Genomic DNA, 16,026 nt, shown 5'->3' with positions numbered 1-16,026 from the left:
ATAAACTTTTGTTATTGACCAAATACTTATTTTCCACCATAATTTGCAAATAAATTCATTAAAAATCCTACAATGTGTTTTTCTGGATTTTTGTTCTAATTTTGTCTGTCATAGTTGAAGTGTACTACCTATGATGAAAATTACAGGCCTCTCATCTTTTTAAGTGGGAGAATTTGCACAATTGGTGGTTGACTAAATACTTTTTTGCCCCACTGTATATACACAACCAATAACACATGTGTTATTACAGAGCAGAAGAGTCAGACACTACAAAACAAATAACTTATTTTGTGGAGTCACAATTCATACCAGCAAACACAGAAGGTTGTGCTAATACTGTATACCAACAATACAAATTGTTTCTGTATCAAAGTTGTTCATGTTCAGACCTACTGTGTACAGTAATTGAGTTGAATACTTTTGTACTGTCATTATTACTTAGAGAACACTAAACATTCAGATCAATAGCTCCACCTGCTGAAGGATATAACACCACAACAAGGCTCTCGCTCTCTTGACAGTGTGGGTGTCGCTCTCTGCCGGTGTGGGTGTCGCTCTCTGCCGGTGTGGGTGTCGCTCTCTGCCGGTGTGGGTGTCGCTCTCTGCCGGTGTGGGTGTCGCTCTCTGCCGGTGTGGGTGTCGCTCTCTGCCGGTGTGGGTGTCGCTCTCTGCCGGTGTGGGTGTCGCTCTCTGCCGGTGTGGGTGTCGCTCTCTGCCGGTGTGGGTGTCTCTAGCCTAATTGTCAATCTTAGCTTTGACCTCGCTCTGGCTTTAGCCTTCAATTCACCCTGGCCAGCTTTCCCTGTTCCGGTCCATGGGGCACGCTCCAGCCCAGAGCAATGATTCATCAGGGTCTTTGATATAAACCCAGCCAGGAGAGACACTAGTTACACCCCACAGCTGTTGCTGCTGCAGTCACTTCCTGGCCTGGACTGACTCTGGTGATTGAGCAGGAAAATACTAATGCCAGCTGTTGTTTTGTTAGTGAAATCACACAAACCTTTTCCAGATGTAAACATTGTACCTTATTTATGTCAATGGTTTACCTCCATGAGTTTTATTCCATAGTTTTAGTCTCGTACCGCTTTGCCCCTGCTTCTCAGCCCAGAGCGTACTGATCTATGAAAAGCACTTACAGAACTGTATGTCTTCTGCCAAGTGCCTTCACTACAGTCTCCTGGTAGCTAACACATTCGTCCTAACAATCTAAATCTATAATCATACTCAGTGACCTAATTATTGGGATCTTCAAGACACTTCAGACATGTACTTCTACTGCAGTGAGAGAGAACTAGCAGCTATCTATCTCCACAACTCTTCTCTGTAAGTGAGTATGAACACTGAACAATGAGTGGTGTGACAGAGCTGTGTCTGTGGTGTTATCGTGTCTGTGGTGTCCTTACGCTGTATTCGCTCTCTATCTCTTGTGTCTTCCTTGCCAACTATGTGTCTTGAGTTGTGTGGTATTGTATTATGTTGTGTTGCGTCTGTTTTGTGTCTATAGTGTGTTGTTTTATTCTGTCCTTACGCTGTGTTGGCTTTCCATCTCCTCGTGTTTCTGCTGTAGGGCCTGGGAGGCCCTGATAGAATCTCCGATCCCCCACTGTGTTCGGAGCTGCTCTGTGCCAGGCCCCTCCAGCCAATTCACAACCTGCATAGCAACAAGAGAGACCCCATTGGACACAATCATTGATAAATGCTTCATCACTTCCCCCAGGCCGACCAACGAAATACCTTCCAGGTATCAGAGGTCCCTAATTGGCTGGAAAAACTGTAAATCAGTGTGGGTTTCAATCGGGTAACACTACTTAAAAGCTAGCAGGTGATATAAAGCATGTATTGGCATTTCAAATGTTGTATAATGAGGCTCATTGTTAAAACAGTGTACCATGTGTCAGCATAGCAATATATTATGCCAAGTTAGCTATAAAGTAAATATTGTTCACGATATATTGTACTAATGTTTTCTGTGTGTGTCTACTTGAAACTGACATCCCAGGACAAGATAAGGATAACATGATAAATCTAATTCAACATCTGGTTGAAATACAGCATTATTTAAGGAGGATCAAGAAGAGGTGTTAGAATCCACTGAACTTTGAAAGAGGGATGATAAAAATGGTTCAGTGTTGAGTTTGACAGAGGTTTTCAGCATCATCCTTTAGCCTTGCTAAGCAATTCTCCCGCCTGTCTCCTATATCGCTCGGAGAAATACAGCTTACAAACTACTCCCCCACTCGCTACACAGCACTACATCTCTACTCCCAGCAGATAAGAACTAGGCCAAACCCCCCTAGCCAAACTAATCCATCATCCCACAGAACAACATTTTCATCCCCATAGCAACAGACTGCTCATTCCGTTAGGATCTATAATCTAAAATAGAATCCATCCATTCCATGGAACACATCATATCGAAGGAGCTGTTCACTTCCTTTTGCACTGGAAAACATTCAAAATGCTGACATCTTTAGATCAGCGGTTCTCAGCCTGGTGTACTAGTGCCCCTAAGGGTATCAGGCAAATCGACAGGTGGTAGCCTATATGGGTTGAATAATAAGAACATAGTGCAAATGATCAGTTGCACATGACGGAGTACGGAGAACAACTGTTTTAGATGCTAAAGTAGAGTTAAATCTATCGGCCAATGGGAGAAAAGGCATTTTCCCTTCATGGTTACAGACAGGAAATGAGGTAGTGCCAGCTGCCAAGGAGGAAGTGTGTTGAGATGTAGCCATGTGTGCTGACTGCTCATCCTGGCTTTGTCTCAAATCACTATCTTTTCCCTATATAGTGCACTACTTTTGACCAGGGCCCACTAGATATGGGACAATTATTAGACTGAAGGTGAGGACACAACAGTTCACCTGACAAGACTGAAACCAAACATTACACTGTTGATTTTATGTGCATTTTACATGAATGTATCCAGGTGCATCGGCTAGGTGCAACAAAAAAAAGACAAGCCTTTGAGTGAGAGATCTAACTGGTGTTTCAAAATGGCCGTACACTTCTCCAAAGTCTGCACAGTTCCTAAGTCATTTCAATGCACTTTTTTAACTCAACTATGAGGTGCTTTTTTGAGCTCTCATGCCATTGAGGAACACACAGCCCTGCATCCCCGCCTTTACACAATTACTGTTGATGTTTATGCAATACCCAAGAACAGTCCATCATAAATCACAATCGGGTCAGGTGGGCATAATTGGGAAGCCTATTCTATTGCCAACACGACCAGCTAAATGATAAAATATAACCTTACAGTGTTAGGCTTTCACAAGGCAATTCAGAGAAGCAGATGGTCATTTTGGTGCACATAGAATGGAGTCATGAGGGCATTCAGATGTGTGGTGTTCTTCCCAAAACAACAAACAGGATCATTCTGTTCAGGACAACCCTGGGTATAACACCATGTCATCTTGTAACTGGACATCAAACATAGTGATGTTGTATAACTGAGTAAACAAAACATTAAGAACACCTGCTCTTTCTATGACATAGACTGACCAGGTGAATCCAGGTGAAAGCTATGATTCCTTATCGATGTAACTTGTTAAATCCACTTCAAATTCAGTGTAGATGAAGGGGAGGAGATGGGATGAAGAAGGATTTTTAAGCCTTGATACAATTGAGACACGGATTGTGTCTGTGTGCCATTCAGAGGGTGAATTGGCAAGACAAAAGATTTAAGTGCCTTTGAACAGGGTATGATAGTAGGTGCCAGGTGCACAGGTTTGTGTCAAGAACTGTAACGCTGCTGTTTTTTGTAATGCTCAACAGTTTCCTTTGTGTGGTGGGGGGGGGGGTTGCAACTCCATATTAGGAAGATGTTCCTAATTTTTGGTATACTCAGTGTACACACAAGTTTCATGATATGGAAATATGAGGTGCACCTTTGGCTTGCTTGTATGACATCAATGCAGTATTTATTATAATCCTCAACGTATCATCTTTCAAAATACAGAGTCCTCGTAATTTACAGCCTTTCCCTCACAAAAATGGGAAAACGTTGCCCAATTTAGCGGGAGGGATGAGGGCAGCTTCTTGACGCATGTTGTGTTCAAGTTCAGAATGTCTGTCGTCAAAACCCATACAGAGCTGTGAAACAGAGACCCTGACCTCTGACGTCATGTATAGCATGTCACTGTACAGCCACTGCGTTCCAATGTAGACGCTATCAGTGTCCAAATGTTAAAACCCTATATATCGTGACGAGTGAAAATCTGCATTTGTTTCTCTGTCTGGTCACTAGGCTGCTGTTGTTGGAGGTATTGGGCTAAAGTCAAGGCAGTGAGATGTCTGTAATCTGCATTTGTTTGAATCCTGGCATCAGTATTTCACCATGCTGGTGTTTTGATGCCATTAGGGCAGTGTGTGTAGGGCACTAGGGAGGTGTTGATGATGTTGGCATTGTGCAGTGGGTTGGGTGTGTGTAGTATGTTGGTGTGTGTGTAGTGTGTATCCAGAGTGTGATATCATAGGGCAGTGTGTGTGCAGTACCTGCATGACCTTGGTCTGTATCTCCTCCAGCTGGGATCGTTTGCTGCGTTGGCGACACACCTCCTGGTACTTAGTGTACTGTTCCCTGAGGGAGTCCAGCAGCTTCATGACCTGAAATAATAGTTTATCTTGTATAGTATTTGTATGTTATGTGTGAATTTTGATGTTATATGTTTACTATAATCTTTACATCTTATCCGACTTGCCATAACTGAAGTTCCCTCTGGGAAAAATGCAGTTATTCTATTGTACCTGTGGCTGGGCCAGTAGCTCGTCATCCATGGGGGACCAGGCCACACCACCTCCCTCTGACCCATTAAACCTCCGCTGCTGCAGCTCTGACAGCAACTCATGGCCTGGAGGGGAGAGAGGAGATAGGGATGGTCATAGGGAGAATGGTAGTGAGAGAGATTTTTATATATATATATATATATATATATATATATATATATATATAAAAGTGTGTGAGTGAGTGAGTGAGTGAGTGAGTGAGTGAGTGAGTGAGTGAGACAGCCAGCCTGAGAGAGAGAGAGACAGCCAGCCAGAGAGAGAGACAGCCAGCCAGAGACAGCGCCAGAGTGCCAGCCAGAGTGAGAGACAGCCAGTGAGACAGCCAGCCAGAGAGAGAGACAGAGACAGCCAGCCAGAGAGAGAGACAGCCAGCCAGAGAGAGAGACAGCCAGCCAGAGAGAGAGACAGCCAGCCAGAGAGAGAGACAGCCAGCCAGAGAGAGAGACAGCCAGCCAGAGAGAGAGACAGACAGCCAGAGAGAGAGACAGCCAGCCAGAGAGAGAGACAGCCAGCCAGAGAGAGAGACAGCCAGAGAGACAGCCAGAGAGAGAGACAGCCAGCCAGAGATAGTGAGATAGACAGCCAGCCAGAGAGAGAGAGAGAGCCAGAGAGAGAGAGAGACAGACAGAGAGAGAGACAGCCATAGAGAGAGAGAGAGAGAGACAGCCAGAGAGAGAGAGACAGCCAGAGAGAGAGAGAGAGAGAGAGAGAGAGCGCGAGACAGCCAGAGAGAGAGACAGCCAGAGAGAGAGCGAGACAGCCAGAGAGAGAGAGAGAGAGATAGAGAGAGAGACAGCCAGAGAGAGAGACAGCCAGAGTGAGAGACAGCCAGAGAGAGAGAGACAGCCAGAGAGAGAGAGACAGCCAGCCAGAGAGAGAGAGAGAGACAGCCAGCCAGAGAGAGACAGCCAGCAAGAGAGAGACAGCCAGCAAGAGAGAGAGAGACAGCCAGAGAGAGAGAGACAGCCAGCCAGAGAGAGACAGCCAGCCAGAGAGAGAGAGACAGCCAGCCAGAGAGAGAGAGAGAGAGAGAGAGCCAGAGAGAGAGCCAGAGAGAGAGAGAGAGCGAGAGAGAGAGAGACAGCCAGCCAGAGAGAGAGAGAGAGAGAGAGACAGCCAGAGAGAGAGAGAGAGAGACAGCCAGAGAGAGATAGAGAGACAGACAGCCAGAGAGAGAAAGAAATGTACTACAGTACAGAATGTAGACGACAGCAAGTTCCTCCTTGTCAGCCATTAAGTTGCAATATACATTTCAGCGGTGCATTATTGTGGAGTAAATGTTAAATGAGTAGTACTTCAGGGGAAAGATTGCTATTCATTTATTCATAATACCAACATCAACAGCATCCCAACCTCTTTAAACAGAGATTAATTACACTGGAAAGCCTTCCAAGTACGTTCTTTGATAACAGCACATAACAAATAGGACAGAGTATTGTTCTTATATCATGCTCTTATTCTATCTCACGCTGTACCTCCTCGCCTGTCTGTTGTGCCTGTAGCAACACAAACAAGAGTGACAGGGCAGCCAAAGCCCTCTTCTTCATTACGCAAGACATTCGCTCAGAGAGCGAGCGAGAAAGAGAGAGCATCAGGCGTTGTGTAGGAAGTATCCCAAATTGCACCCTATTCTCAATATAATGCACTACTTTTAGCAAAGGCCCATAGGTTTCTGGTCAAAAGTAGTGCACTATGTAGGAAATCAGATGCAATTTGGGACAAATTGTGCGTGAGTTTTTCTGTGGGAAGCACAGTACCAGAGACGCGTTGGGCTGACCATCCATTCCACAACCACCAGACAAAGCTCCTTTTATTGGGACAGCTCTGCTATGTGCTGGCCTTCCAGGGTTGTGTCCCATAGAACACCCTATTCCCTTTATAGTGCAGCACTTGGCCCTGATCAGACGTAGTGCACTATGAATGGAACAGGGTGCCATTTGGGCTCAGCCCAGCTCTGCTCTGGCATTCCTCTGAATGGGTAAATATTTTCACTGTAGTAAAACCGTTCATGTGACACACTACTCGCCACTAGGCCTGCAAATACAATTACTGGGTCTACATCCCAAAAGGGTGCCTTTTGGAACGCACTCTAGGAGTCTGTTTACTGAATGGTTACACAGAGTGGAAAATGTCTTCTCTGCTGGTGGCGTGCACCATCTCTGCATCCTGTACCATTCAACTGAAATGGAGCTCTGGTATAGAAACACACAGCTCTACTAGCTAGGCTACCTGGATTCAGCTATTTCTATTAACAATGACTTGTGCACAAAGATTGGTATAATTACCGGTTTGTAGAACTGTTTCAGGATCAAGCGATGGTAGGAAGTTACAATCTGGTGGCCTGGGAGAAAGATAAGTAAGCAATGTGTTTACTGGCCTGTGTGTTCAATTCCCTTTCCTCAATCATGGATACTTAGGGCAAAAATAGATATAATAGTCAATACCTTTCTTTGTCTAATTGGTTGCTTTTCTCACTCTCGTTGATGACCACCAGTTCATCTAGAAGGGATGTGGACTCTTTGGTAAACTTCTCAAAGACCTGAGGAAAAACAAATGAGTAACAATGTTATGTGACAAACATGCATGTACAACAGGATTGGGGTGAATTCCATTTCAATCAGGAAGTAAACCATATTCAAATTCCACATTTTCCTCATTGAAAAGCATGGAAGAGAATTTCAGTGTACTTCCTGAATTGACTGGAATTGACCCCAACTCTGCATAATGTCATTGTTATATACATTTTCATCTATAGGATTCAAATGTGATGTCCAAATGTGAGCTATTGTACACAGTCACAGTGCATTTGCTAACAAAACCACCTCCAACTTCCTTCATACTGGACACAGAGACATACACATGGACTCTCGGGGAGTAGATAAAAGGGCCTCGTTGCCAAAATCCCGAAGTATCCCTTTAAAATGGTGGCTAGGCTTACCAGTCTTTTGTTCACCCAGTCCATGTGATCATACACTAAACTTCCTCCGAACTCATCAGTCAGCTGACAGGGCTCGATGTAGCGTGTGAGCTTATTGGCAGATACCAGAATAACCTGGAATAAGAGAACAGAGGAGAGACAGGGTCAGAGACAGTTATTAAATCACCACTGTGGATTAAGGAATTTTATTATTTCATCATCACGCTAATCTCATCCAAGTTTGGAAAGTATAAAAGCAAGATTCAAGTTCGTAAAATGGTTAAGTTAACAACTTTTCAATGTTAACAACTCACACTGACTAGATAGAGGTAAAGTTTTCATTTCGACACATCAACGTTGACAACCCAGACAAAGTAGATAGGGATTGGAATAGGATTCTGGGAGAGGCCTATACAGACAAGTCTCTCTGTAAACCCTGCCTGTTAGCCTCCATGGCTGTTCCTCCTGTCAAATACAGGCCTGTTTAGATGTAGCAAGGGGATGGGAGGCAACCGCTGACCATACAGATGAGATGAACACAGCAGAATGTTTTCCACCAGGGACAGACCGGACAGGGAGACCATGGCCCATACAGATGAGATGAACACAGCAGAATGTTTTCCACCAGGGACAGACCGGACAGGGAGACCACGGCCCATACAGATGAGATGAACACAGCAGAATGTTTTCCACCAGGGACAGACCGGACAGGGAGACCACGGCCCATACAGATGAGATGAACACAGCAGAATGTTTTCCACCAGGGACAGACCGGACAGGGAGACCACGGCCCATACAGATGAGATGAACACAGCAGAATGTTTTCCACCAGGGACAGACTGGACAGAGAGACCACGGCCCATACAGATGAGATGAACACAGCAGAATGTTTTCCACCAGGGACAGACCGGACAGGGAGACCACGGCCCATACAGATGAGATGAACACAGCAGAATGTTTTCCACCAGGGACAGACCTGGACAGGGAGACCACGGCCCATACAGATGAGATGAACACAGCAGAATGTTTTCCACCAGGGACAGACCGGACAGGAGACCACGGCCCATACAGATGAGATGAACACAGCAGAACTTTTTCCACCAGGGACAGACCGGACAGGGAGACCACGGCCCATACAGATGAGATGAACACAGCAGAATGTTTTCCACCAGGGACAGACCGGACAGGGAGACCACGGCCCATACAGATGAGATGAACACAGCAGAACGTTTTCCACCAGGGACAGACTGGACAGGGAGACCACGGCCCATACAGGGAGACCACGGCCCATACAGATGAGATGAACACAGCAGAATGTTTTCCACCAGGGACAGACCGGACAGGGAGACCACGGCCCATACAGATGAGATGAACACAGCAGAATGTTTTCTACCAGGGACAGACTGGACAGAGAGACCACGGCCCATACAGATGAGATGAACACAGCAGAATGTTTTCCACCAGGGACAGACCGGACAGGGAGACCACGGCCCATACAGATGAGATGAACACAGCAGAATGTTTTCCACCAGGGACAGACCGGACAGAGAGACCACGGCCCATACAGATGAGATGAACACAGCAGAATGTTTTCCACCAGGGACAGACCGGACAGGGAGACCACGGCCCATACAGATGAGATGAACACAGCAGAACTTTTTCCACCAGGGACAGACCGGACAGAGAGACCACGGCCCATACAGATGAGATGAACAAAGCAGAGTCTTTTCCACCAGGGACAGACTGGACAGAGAGACCAGGGCACATATTCAGAAAGATCTGTTTGTCTTTCAGATCATAATGAATAAGACAGAAATGGCCTGATCCTAGATCAGCATTCATACTTTGAGATGCTTTATGAATATGGGCCCTGAACTCCAGTCCTCAACACAAACATCCTGGATACGTCCAGTCAGAGTGAAGAAAAATACTTACATCTCAATATCCCAATATGTGGGTGTGTTGAGACGTATCGGATCTATCTGGCAGCCATACCTGGTTGTTTGTTTTCAGACACTAATGGAGTGTAAAGTCAGAAATAGATGTATTGTATTATCACCATGTTGTGATTCATCACCAGTCTATGCTGTGAATATTACTCAGTGAAGATCAGATACTACTTATCCTAACCTGTACACACAGAGACATAACTCCCCTCACCCAGAAGATTAAAGTGAGAGTGTGTGCAGCATGAATAAAGGGATGAGAGAGAGCTTAAAGGTCAAATACAAGTGAACCCTCTGTATCTCAGCAGTCTACCATAATCTGGATGGTTTATTTTTAATCAAGATTTGCATAATGACATACTCTCCTTTTAAATCCTCCCGGTATGGTGACCCTAAACATAACATCCTAGCTCCGACCAACCGCATCACACGCTGAAAGCAGAGAACTGACTGGTATGTGTGTGTGTGTGTGTGTGTATGTATCACAATCTGAGAGCAGAAACCTAAGTGGCAGGCTGCCAGCCCCTTGCACACATCCTCAATGTTGGCCATCAGATGCTAAACACACACTCCATCTACAATGCCATCAACCCTGGATAACTATATAGTTAGGCATCAACCCTGGAGAACTATATAGTTAGACATCACCCTGGAGAACTATATAGTTAGACATCAACCCTGGAGAAGATAGACATCAACCCTTTGTTAGGCATTTCAGATCAACCCTGGAGAATAAGTTGGCATCAACCCTAAGAACTATATAGTTAGACATCAACCCTGGATAACCATATAGTTAGGCATCAACCCTGGAGAACTCAGTTAGACATTCCCTGGAGAACTATTTGAGATGCTTTACCCTGAATATATAGTTAGACATCAACCCTGAACTAGGCATCACCCTGGAGAACTATATAGTTAGGCATCAACCCTGGAGAACTAAACATCCTGGAGAACTATATATTTAGGCATCAACCCTGGAGAACTATATAGTTAGGCATCAACCTGGAGAACTATATAGTTAGGCATCAACCCTGGAGAACTATATAAGGCAACCCTGGAGAACTATATAGTTAGGCATCTGGAGAACAATATCCCTGGAGAATATAGTTAGACATCAACCCTGGAGAACTATATGTTAGACATCAACCCTGGAGAACTATATATCATCAACCCTGAGAACAGCCATACCTGGTTGTTTGTTTTCAGAGAACACATCAACCCTGGAGAACTATATAGTTAGACATCAACCCTGAGAAAAGTTAGACATCAACCCTGGAGAACTATATAGTTAGACATCAACCCTGGAGAACTATATAGTTAGGCATCAACCCTGGATAACCATATAGTTAGACATCAACCCTGGAGAACTATATAGTTAGGCATCAACCCCGGAGAACTATATAGTTAGGCATCAACCCGGAGAACTATATAGTTAGACAGATGGAGAACAGACATCAACCCTGGAGAACTATATAGTTAGACATCCTGGAGAACTATATAGTTAGGCATCAACCCAGAGAACTATATAGTTAGGCATCATCCTGGAGAACTATAGATTAAACCCTGAGAACTATATAGTTAGACATCAACCCTGGAGAACTATATAGTTAGACATCAATGACCCTGGAGAACTAAAGGGCATCAACCCTGAGAACTATATAGTTAGGCATCAACCCTGGAGAACTATATAGTTAGGCATCAATCCTGGAGAACTATATAGTTAGGCATCAACCCTGGAGAACTATATAGTTAGGCATCAACCCTGGAGAACTATATAGTTAGGCATCAACCCTGAGAACTATATAGTTAGACATCAACCGGAGAACTATATAGTTAGGCATCAACCCTGTAGTTAGGCATCAACCCTGGAGAACTTTTTAGGCATCAACCCTGGAGAATTTAGACATCAACCCTGGAGAACTATATAGTTAGACATCAACCCTGGAGAACTATATAGTTAGCCATCAACCCTGGAGAACTATATAGTTAGACATCCTCCCGAGAACTATATAGTTAGGCATCAACCCTGGAGAACTATATAGTTAGACATCAACGGAGAACTATATAGTTAGGCATCAACCCTGGAGAACTATATAGTTAGGCATCAACCCTGGAGAACTATATAGTTAGACATCAACGGAGAACTATATAGTTAGACATCAACCCCGGAGAACTATATAGTTAGGCATCAACCCTGGAGAACTGTGTAGTTAGGCATCAACCCTGGAGAACTATATAGTTAGGCATCAACCCTGAGAACTGTGTAGTTAGACATCAACCCTGGAGAACTATGTAGTTAGACATCAACCCTGAGAACTATATAGTTAGACATCAACCCTGGAGAACTATATAGTTAGACATCAACCCCGGAGAACAGAGAACTATATAGTTAGACATCAACCCCGGAGAACTATATAGTTAGGCATCAACCCTCAGTTAGGCATCAACCCCGGGGTATAGTTAGGCATCAACCCTGGAGAACTATATAGTTAGGCATCAACCCTGGAGAACTATATATTTAGGCATCAACCCTGGAGAACTATATAGTTAGGCATCAACCCTGGAGAACTATATAGTTAGACATCAACCCTGGATAACCATATAGTTAGGCATCAACCCTGAGAACTATATAGTTAACATCAATCCTATATAGTTAGGCATCAACCCTGGAGAACTATATAGTTAGACATCAACCCTGGAGAACTATATAGTTAGACATCAACCCTGGAGAACTATATAGTTAGGCATCAATCCTGGATAACCATATAGTTAGGCATCAACCCTGGAGAACTATATAGTTAGGCATCAACCCTGGAGAACTATATAAGGCATCAATCCTGAGAACTATATAGTTAGGCATCAACCTTGAGAACTATATAGTTAGGCATCAACCCTGGAGAACTATATAGTTAGGCATCAACCCTGGAGAACTATATGTTAGACATCAAGATAACCATATAGTTAGGCATCAACCCTGGAGAACTATATAGTTAGGCATCAACCCTGGATAACTATATAGTTAGGCATCAACCCTGGATAACTATATAGTTAGGCATCAACCCTGGAGAACTATATAGTTAGGCATCAACCCTGGATAACTATATAGTTAGGCATCAACCCTGGAGAACTATATAGTTAGGCATCAACCCTGGAGAACTATATAGTTAGGCATCAACCCTGGAGAACTATATAGTTAGGCATCAACCCTGGAGAACTATATAGTTAGGCATCAACCCTGGAGAACTATATAGTTAGGCATCAACCCTGATAACCATATAGTTAGGCATCAACTGGTTAACTATATTTTTAGGCATCAATCCTGGATAACTATATAGTTAGGCATCAACCCTGGAGAACTATATAGTTAGACATCAACCCTGGAGAACTATATAGTTAGGCATCAACCCTGGAGAACTATATAGTTAGACATCAACCCTGGAGAACTATATAGTTAGGCATCAACCCTGGAGAACTATATAGTTAGGCATCAACCCTGGAGAACTAGTTAGGCATCAACCCTGGAGAACTATATAGTTAGGCATCAACCCTGGAGAACTATATATTTAGGCATCAACCCTGGAGAACTATATAGTTAGACATCAACCCTGGAGAATAACATCAAACCCGGAGAACTATATAGTTAGGCATCAACCCTGGAGAACTATATATTTAGGCATCAACCCTGGAGAACTATATAGTTAGGCATCAATCCTGGAGAACTATATAGTTAGGCATCAACCCTGGAGAACTATATAGTTAGGCATCAACCCTGGAGAACTATATAGTTAGGCATCAACCCTGGAGAACTATATAGTTAGGCATCAACCCTGGAGAACTATATAGTTAGACATCAACCCTGGATAACTAGACATATGGAGAACTATATAGTTAGACATCAACCCTGGAGAACTATATAGTTAGGCATCAACCCTGGAGAACTATATAGTTAGGCATCAACCCTGGAGAACTATATAGTTAGGCATCAACCCTGGAGAACTATATAGTTAGGCATCAACCCTGGAGAACTATATAGTTAGGCATCAACCCTGGAGAACTATATAGTTAGGCATCAACCCTGGAGAACTATATAGTTAGGCATCAACCCTGGAGAACTATATAGTTAGGCATCAACCCTGGAGAACTATATAGTTAGGCATCAACCCTGGAGAACTATATAGTTAGGCATCAACCCTGGAGAACTATATAGTTAGGCATCAACCCTGGAGAACTATATAGTTAGGCATCAACCCTGGAGAACTATATAGTTAGGCATCAACCCTGGAGAACTAGTTAGACATCAACCCTGGTTAGTTAGACATCAACCCTGGAGAACTATATAGTTAGACATCAACCCTGGAGAACTATATAGTTAGGCATCAACCCTGGAGAACTATATAGTTAGGCATCAACCCTGGAGAACTATATAGTTAGGCATCAACCCTGGAGAACTATATAGTTAGACATCAACCCTGGAGAACTATATAGTTAGGCATCAACCCTGGAGAACTGTGTAGTTAGAGGCTATCATAATGTTTTGTTCATCTCTGTAGAGACCAAAGCAAAACACACATACCATCATCATCATCATCATCACGCTACAGTGAAAACATGATGCTAATGCAGATTATTAACATTTCACCACATGCAGACAGACTGACTCATTGATAAATATTCATGGTTGTAAAGCAATCCCTAGAGTGTGTGTGTATCAATCCACAGTGCCGTGTGGAATCAATGGAGGCCTCTTCATCTGCATATGACTAACAAGGTTAGGAGAATCACACACAGGCTTTCTGATTGCATGTGCATTTATTTCTATCGCGATTAGCCTCCAAATAAGAAGGAAGAAAACTGTAGCCTGAAGTTTCTAGTTAAATTGTGATGGCAGATTGGCAACCTCCCAAAGAGAAGAGAAGCAGTAAGGAAAACAGAACAGACCGATCCCTTCTCTTCCACAGCCCACTATGTATCAAATGACATCTGGATAGAGACATTTGTACATGAAACCAACCTTCACTCTCTCTCTCGCTCAATCTATCCCTCTCTGGGCATGTATCCACACAGTTATAGAGTAGAGGTGCTGATCTAGGATCAGTTTTGTCTTAACTTACATCTTAATGTATAGGAATATATGGAGAGGTGGTACCTGGACCCATATCCACAAAGTGCCTCTGAGTAGGAGTACTGATCTAGGATCTGTAAATATCGTCTGACTCAATATGATCTAAAAGGAAAAACTGATCCTAGATCAACACTCCTACTCAGAAGCTTTTCAAATATGGACCCTGGGATGTAAACTCAGCTGACAATCCTAATCGAAGTGCTTTGAAACTGAAAGGCAAATCAAGCAGAGCATTTTGTGTCAGGGTTTAAACCCACAGTGGCATTATTGTTCAGTTGCATCTCAGTGAGTCAGCTCTCTACCATAAGTGTTGCTTTGTCTCACTGTGAGATCATTCCATTAACAGAAGAACGTGTCCTCTCAAAATAGTATGGCCTTGTTTGAGAAGATCAAAACCATGATGTATTGTGGCTAAATTGTGACTTACTGACTTAAATACAAATAATAATCAGTACACGTTGCAAGGTGATTTGAAATGCAGTCCATGTCGAACAAACCAAATAGCTAGTTCCTTGAGATTGAGGAGGCAGGCACTGAGTGAGACTGTTCATGCCCTGTTACACTTCCACATGCTCCAGTGTTCATGCCAGATTGGTTGTGGGCAGTAGAGCCTAATACAAGTCATCCAACCACTTAGTTCAAATATATTTCATTCTCAACACCACAACAGTAACGTTAGATGAATAAAAGTATCTAACTAGGTCAATTTCATAATTTAACTATTTTCCCCAATTCTCTTTTATTTCCAATCCCAATAAACTGACCACCTCTGCCATGTAACAGAGCCTGGTGAAGCAGGGGAGTTATAGGGAGGGAGAGCTAGAGGGTACTGCTGGCCCAGATCATTACACAACTGTTGGGAGCAAAATCAACAAGAAAGACCTCTACTGAGCAGTCTCAGGAATTATTGTCAGGACACTTTACACACACACACACACACACACACACACACACACACACACACACACACACACACACACACACACACACACACACACACACACACACACACACACACACACACACACACACACACACACACATAGAAATAGGAACTGGCGTGTGTCCCAATATATAAATCCTTCAGGAAGTGATGATCAAAGACATATGGGAGGTTGAAATGGAGCAGGATGCATGAATGTTCTGATACAATGCTGACTTTTAAAATCACCACACAGTGCACTTAAAATAGACTAATGCTGCCATGCTGTCTACCACAACAGACCTTGCCATCTATCTATCAGCCTCAT

General features: G+C 43.6%; 1 protein-coding gene across 3 annotated transcripts in view; it reads right to left on the bottom strand.

Moving 5' to 3' along the window:
* Nucleotides 1-16,026, bottom strand: part of LOC118366873 (SEC14 domain and spectrin repeat-containing protein 1) — a 37,633-nt gene that overhangs the window by 11,535 nt on the left and 10,072 nt on the right. For 2 of the 3 annotated variants that reach the window (XM_035749668.2, XM_035749669.2), the window contains exons 7-12: nt 7,730-7,843; nt 7,236-7,330; nt 7,077-7,132; nt 4,753-4,856; nt 4,501-4,611; nt 1,529-1,651 (exon numbers count right to left, since the gene is read on the bottom strand). In XM_035749668.2, coding sequence (XP_035605561.1) covers nt 1,529-1,651; nt 4,501-4,611; nt 4,753-4,856; nt 7,077-7,132; nt 7,236-7,330; nt 7,730-7,843 — 603 coding nt within the window. The remainder of the gene's footprint in view (nt 1-1,528; nt 1,652-4,500; nt 4,612-4,752; nt 4,857-7,076; nt 7,133-7,235; nt 7,331-7,729; nt 7,844-16,026) is intronic. The other variant, XM_035749670.2, reaches the window with a different exon arrangement.

The sequence above is a fragment of the Oncorhynchus keta genome, chromosome 34 (assembly GCF_023373465.1).
Source record: "Oncorhynchus keta strain PuntledgeMale-10-30-2019 chromosome 34, Oket_V2, whole genome shotgun sequence".
NCBI lineage: Eukaryota > Metazoa > Chordata > Actinopteri > Salmoniformes > Salmonidae > Oncorhynchus > Oncorhynchus keta.
This window is presented reverse-complemented; position numbering and strand designations above follow the sequence as displayed.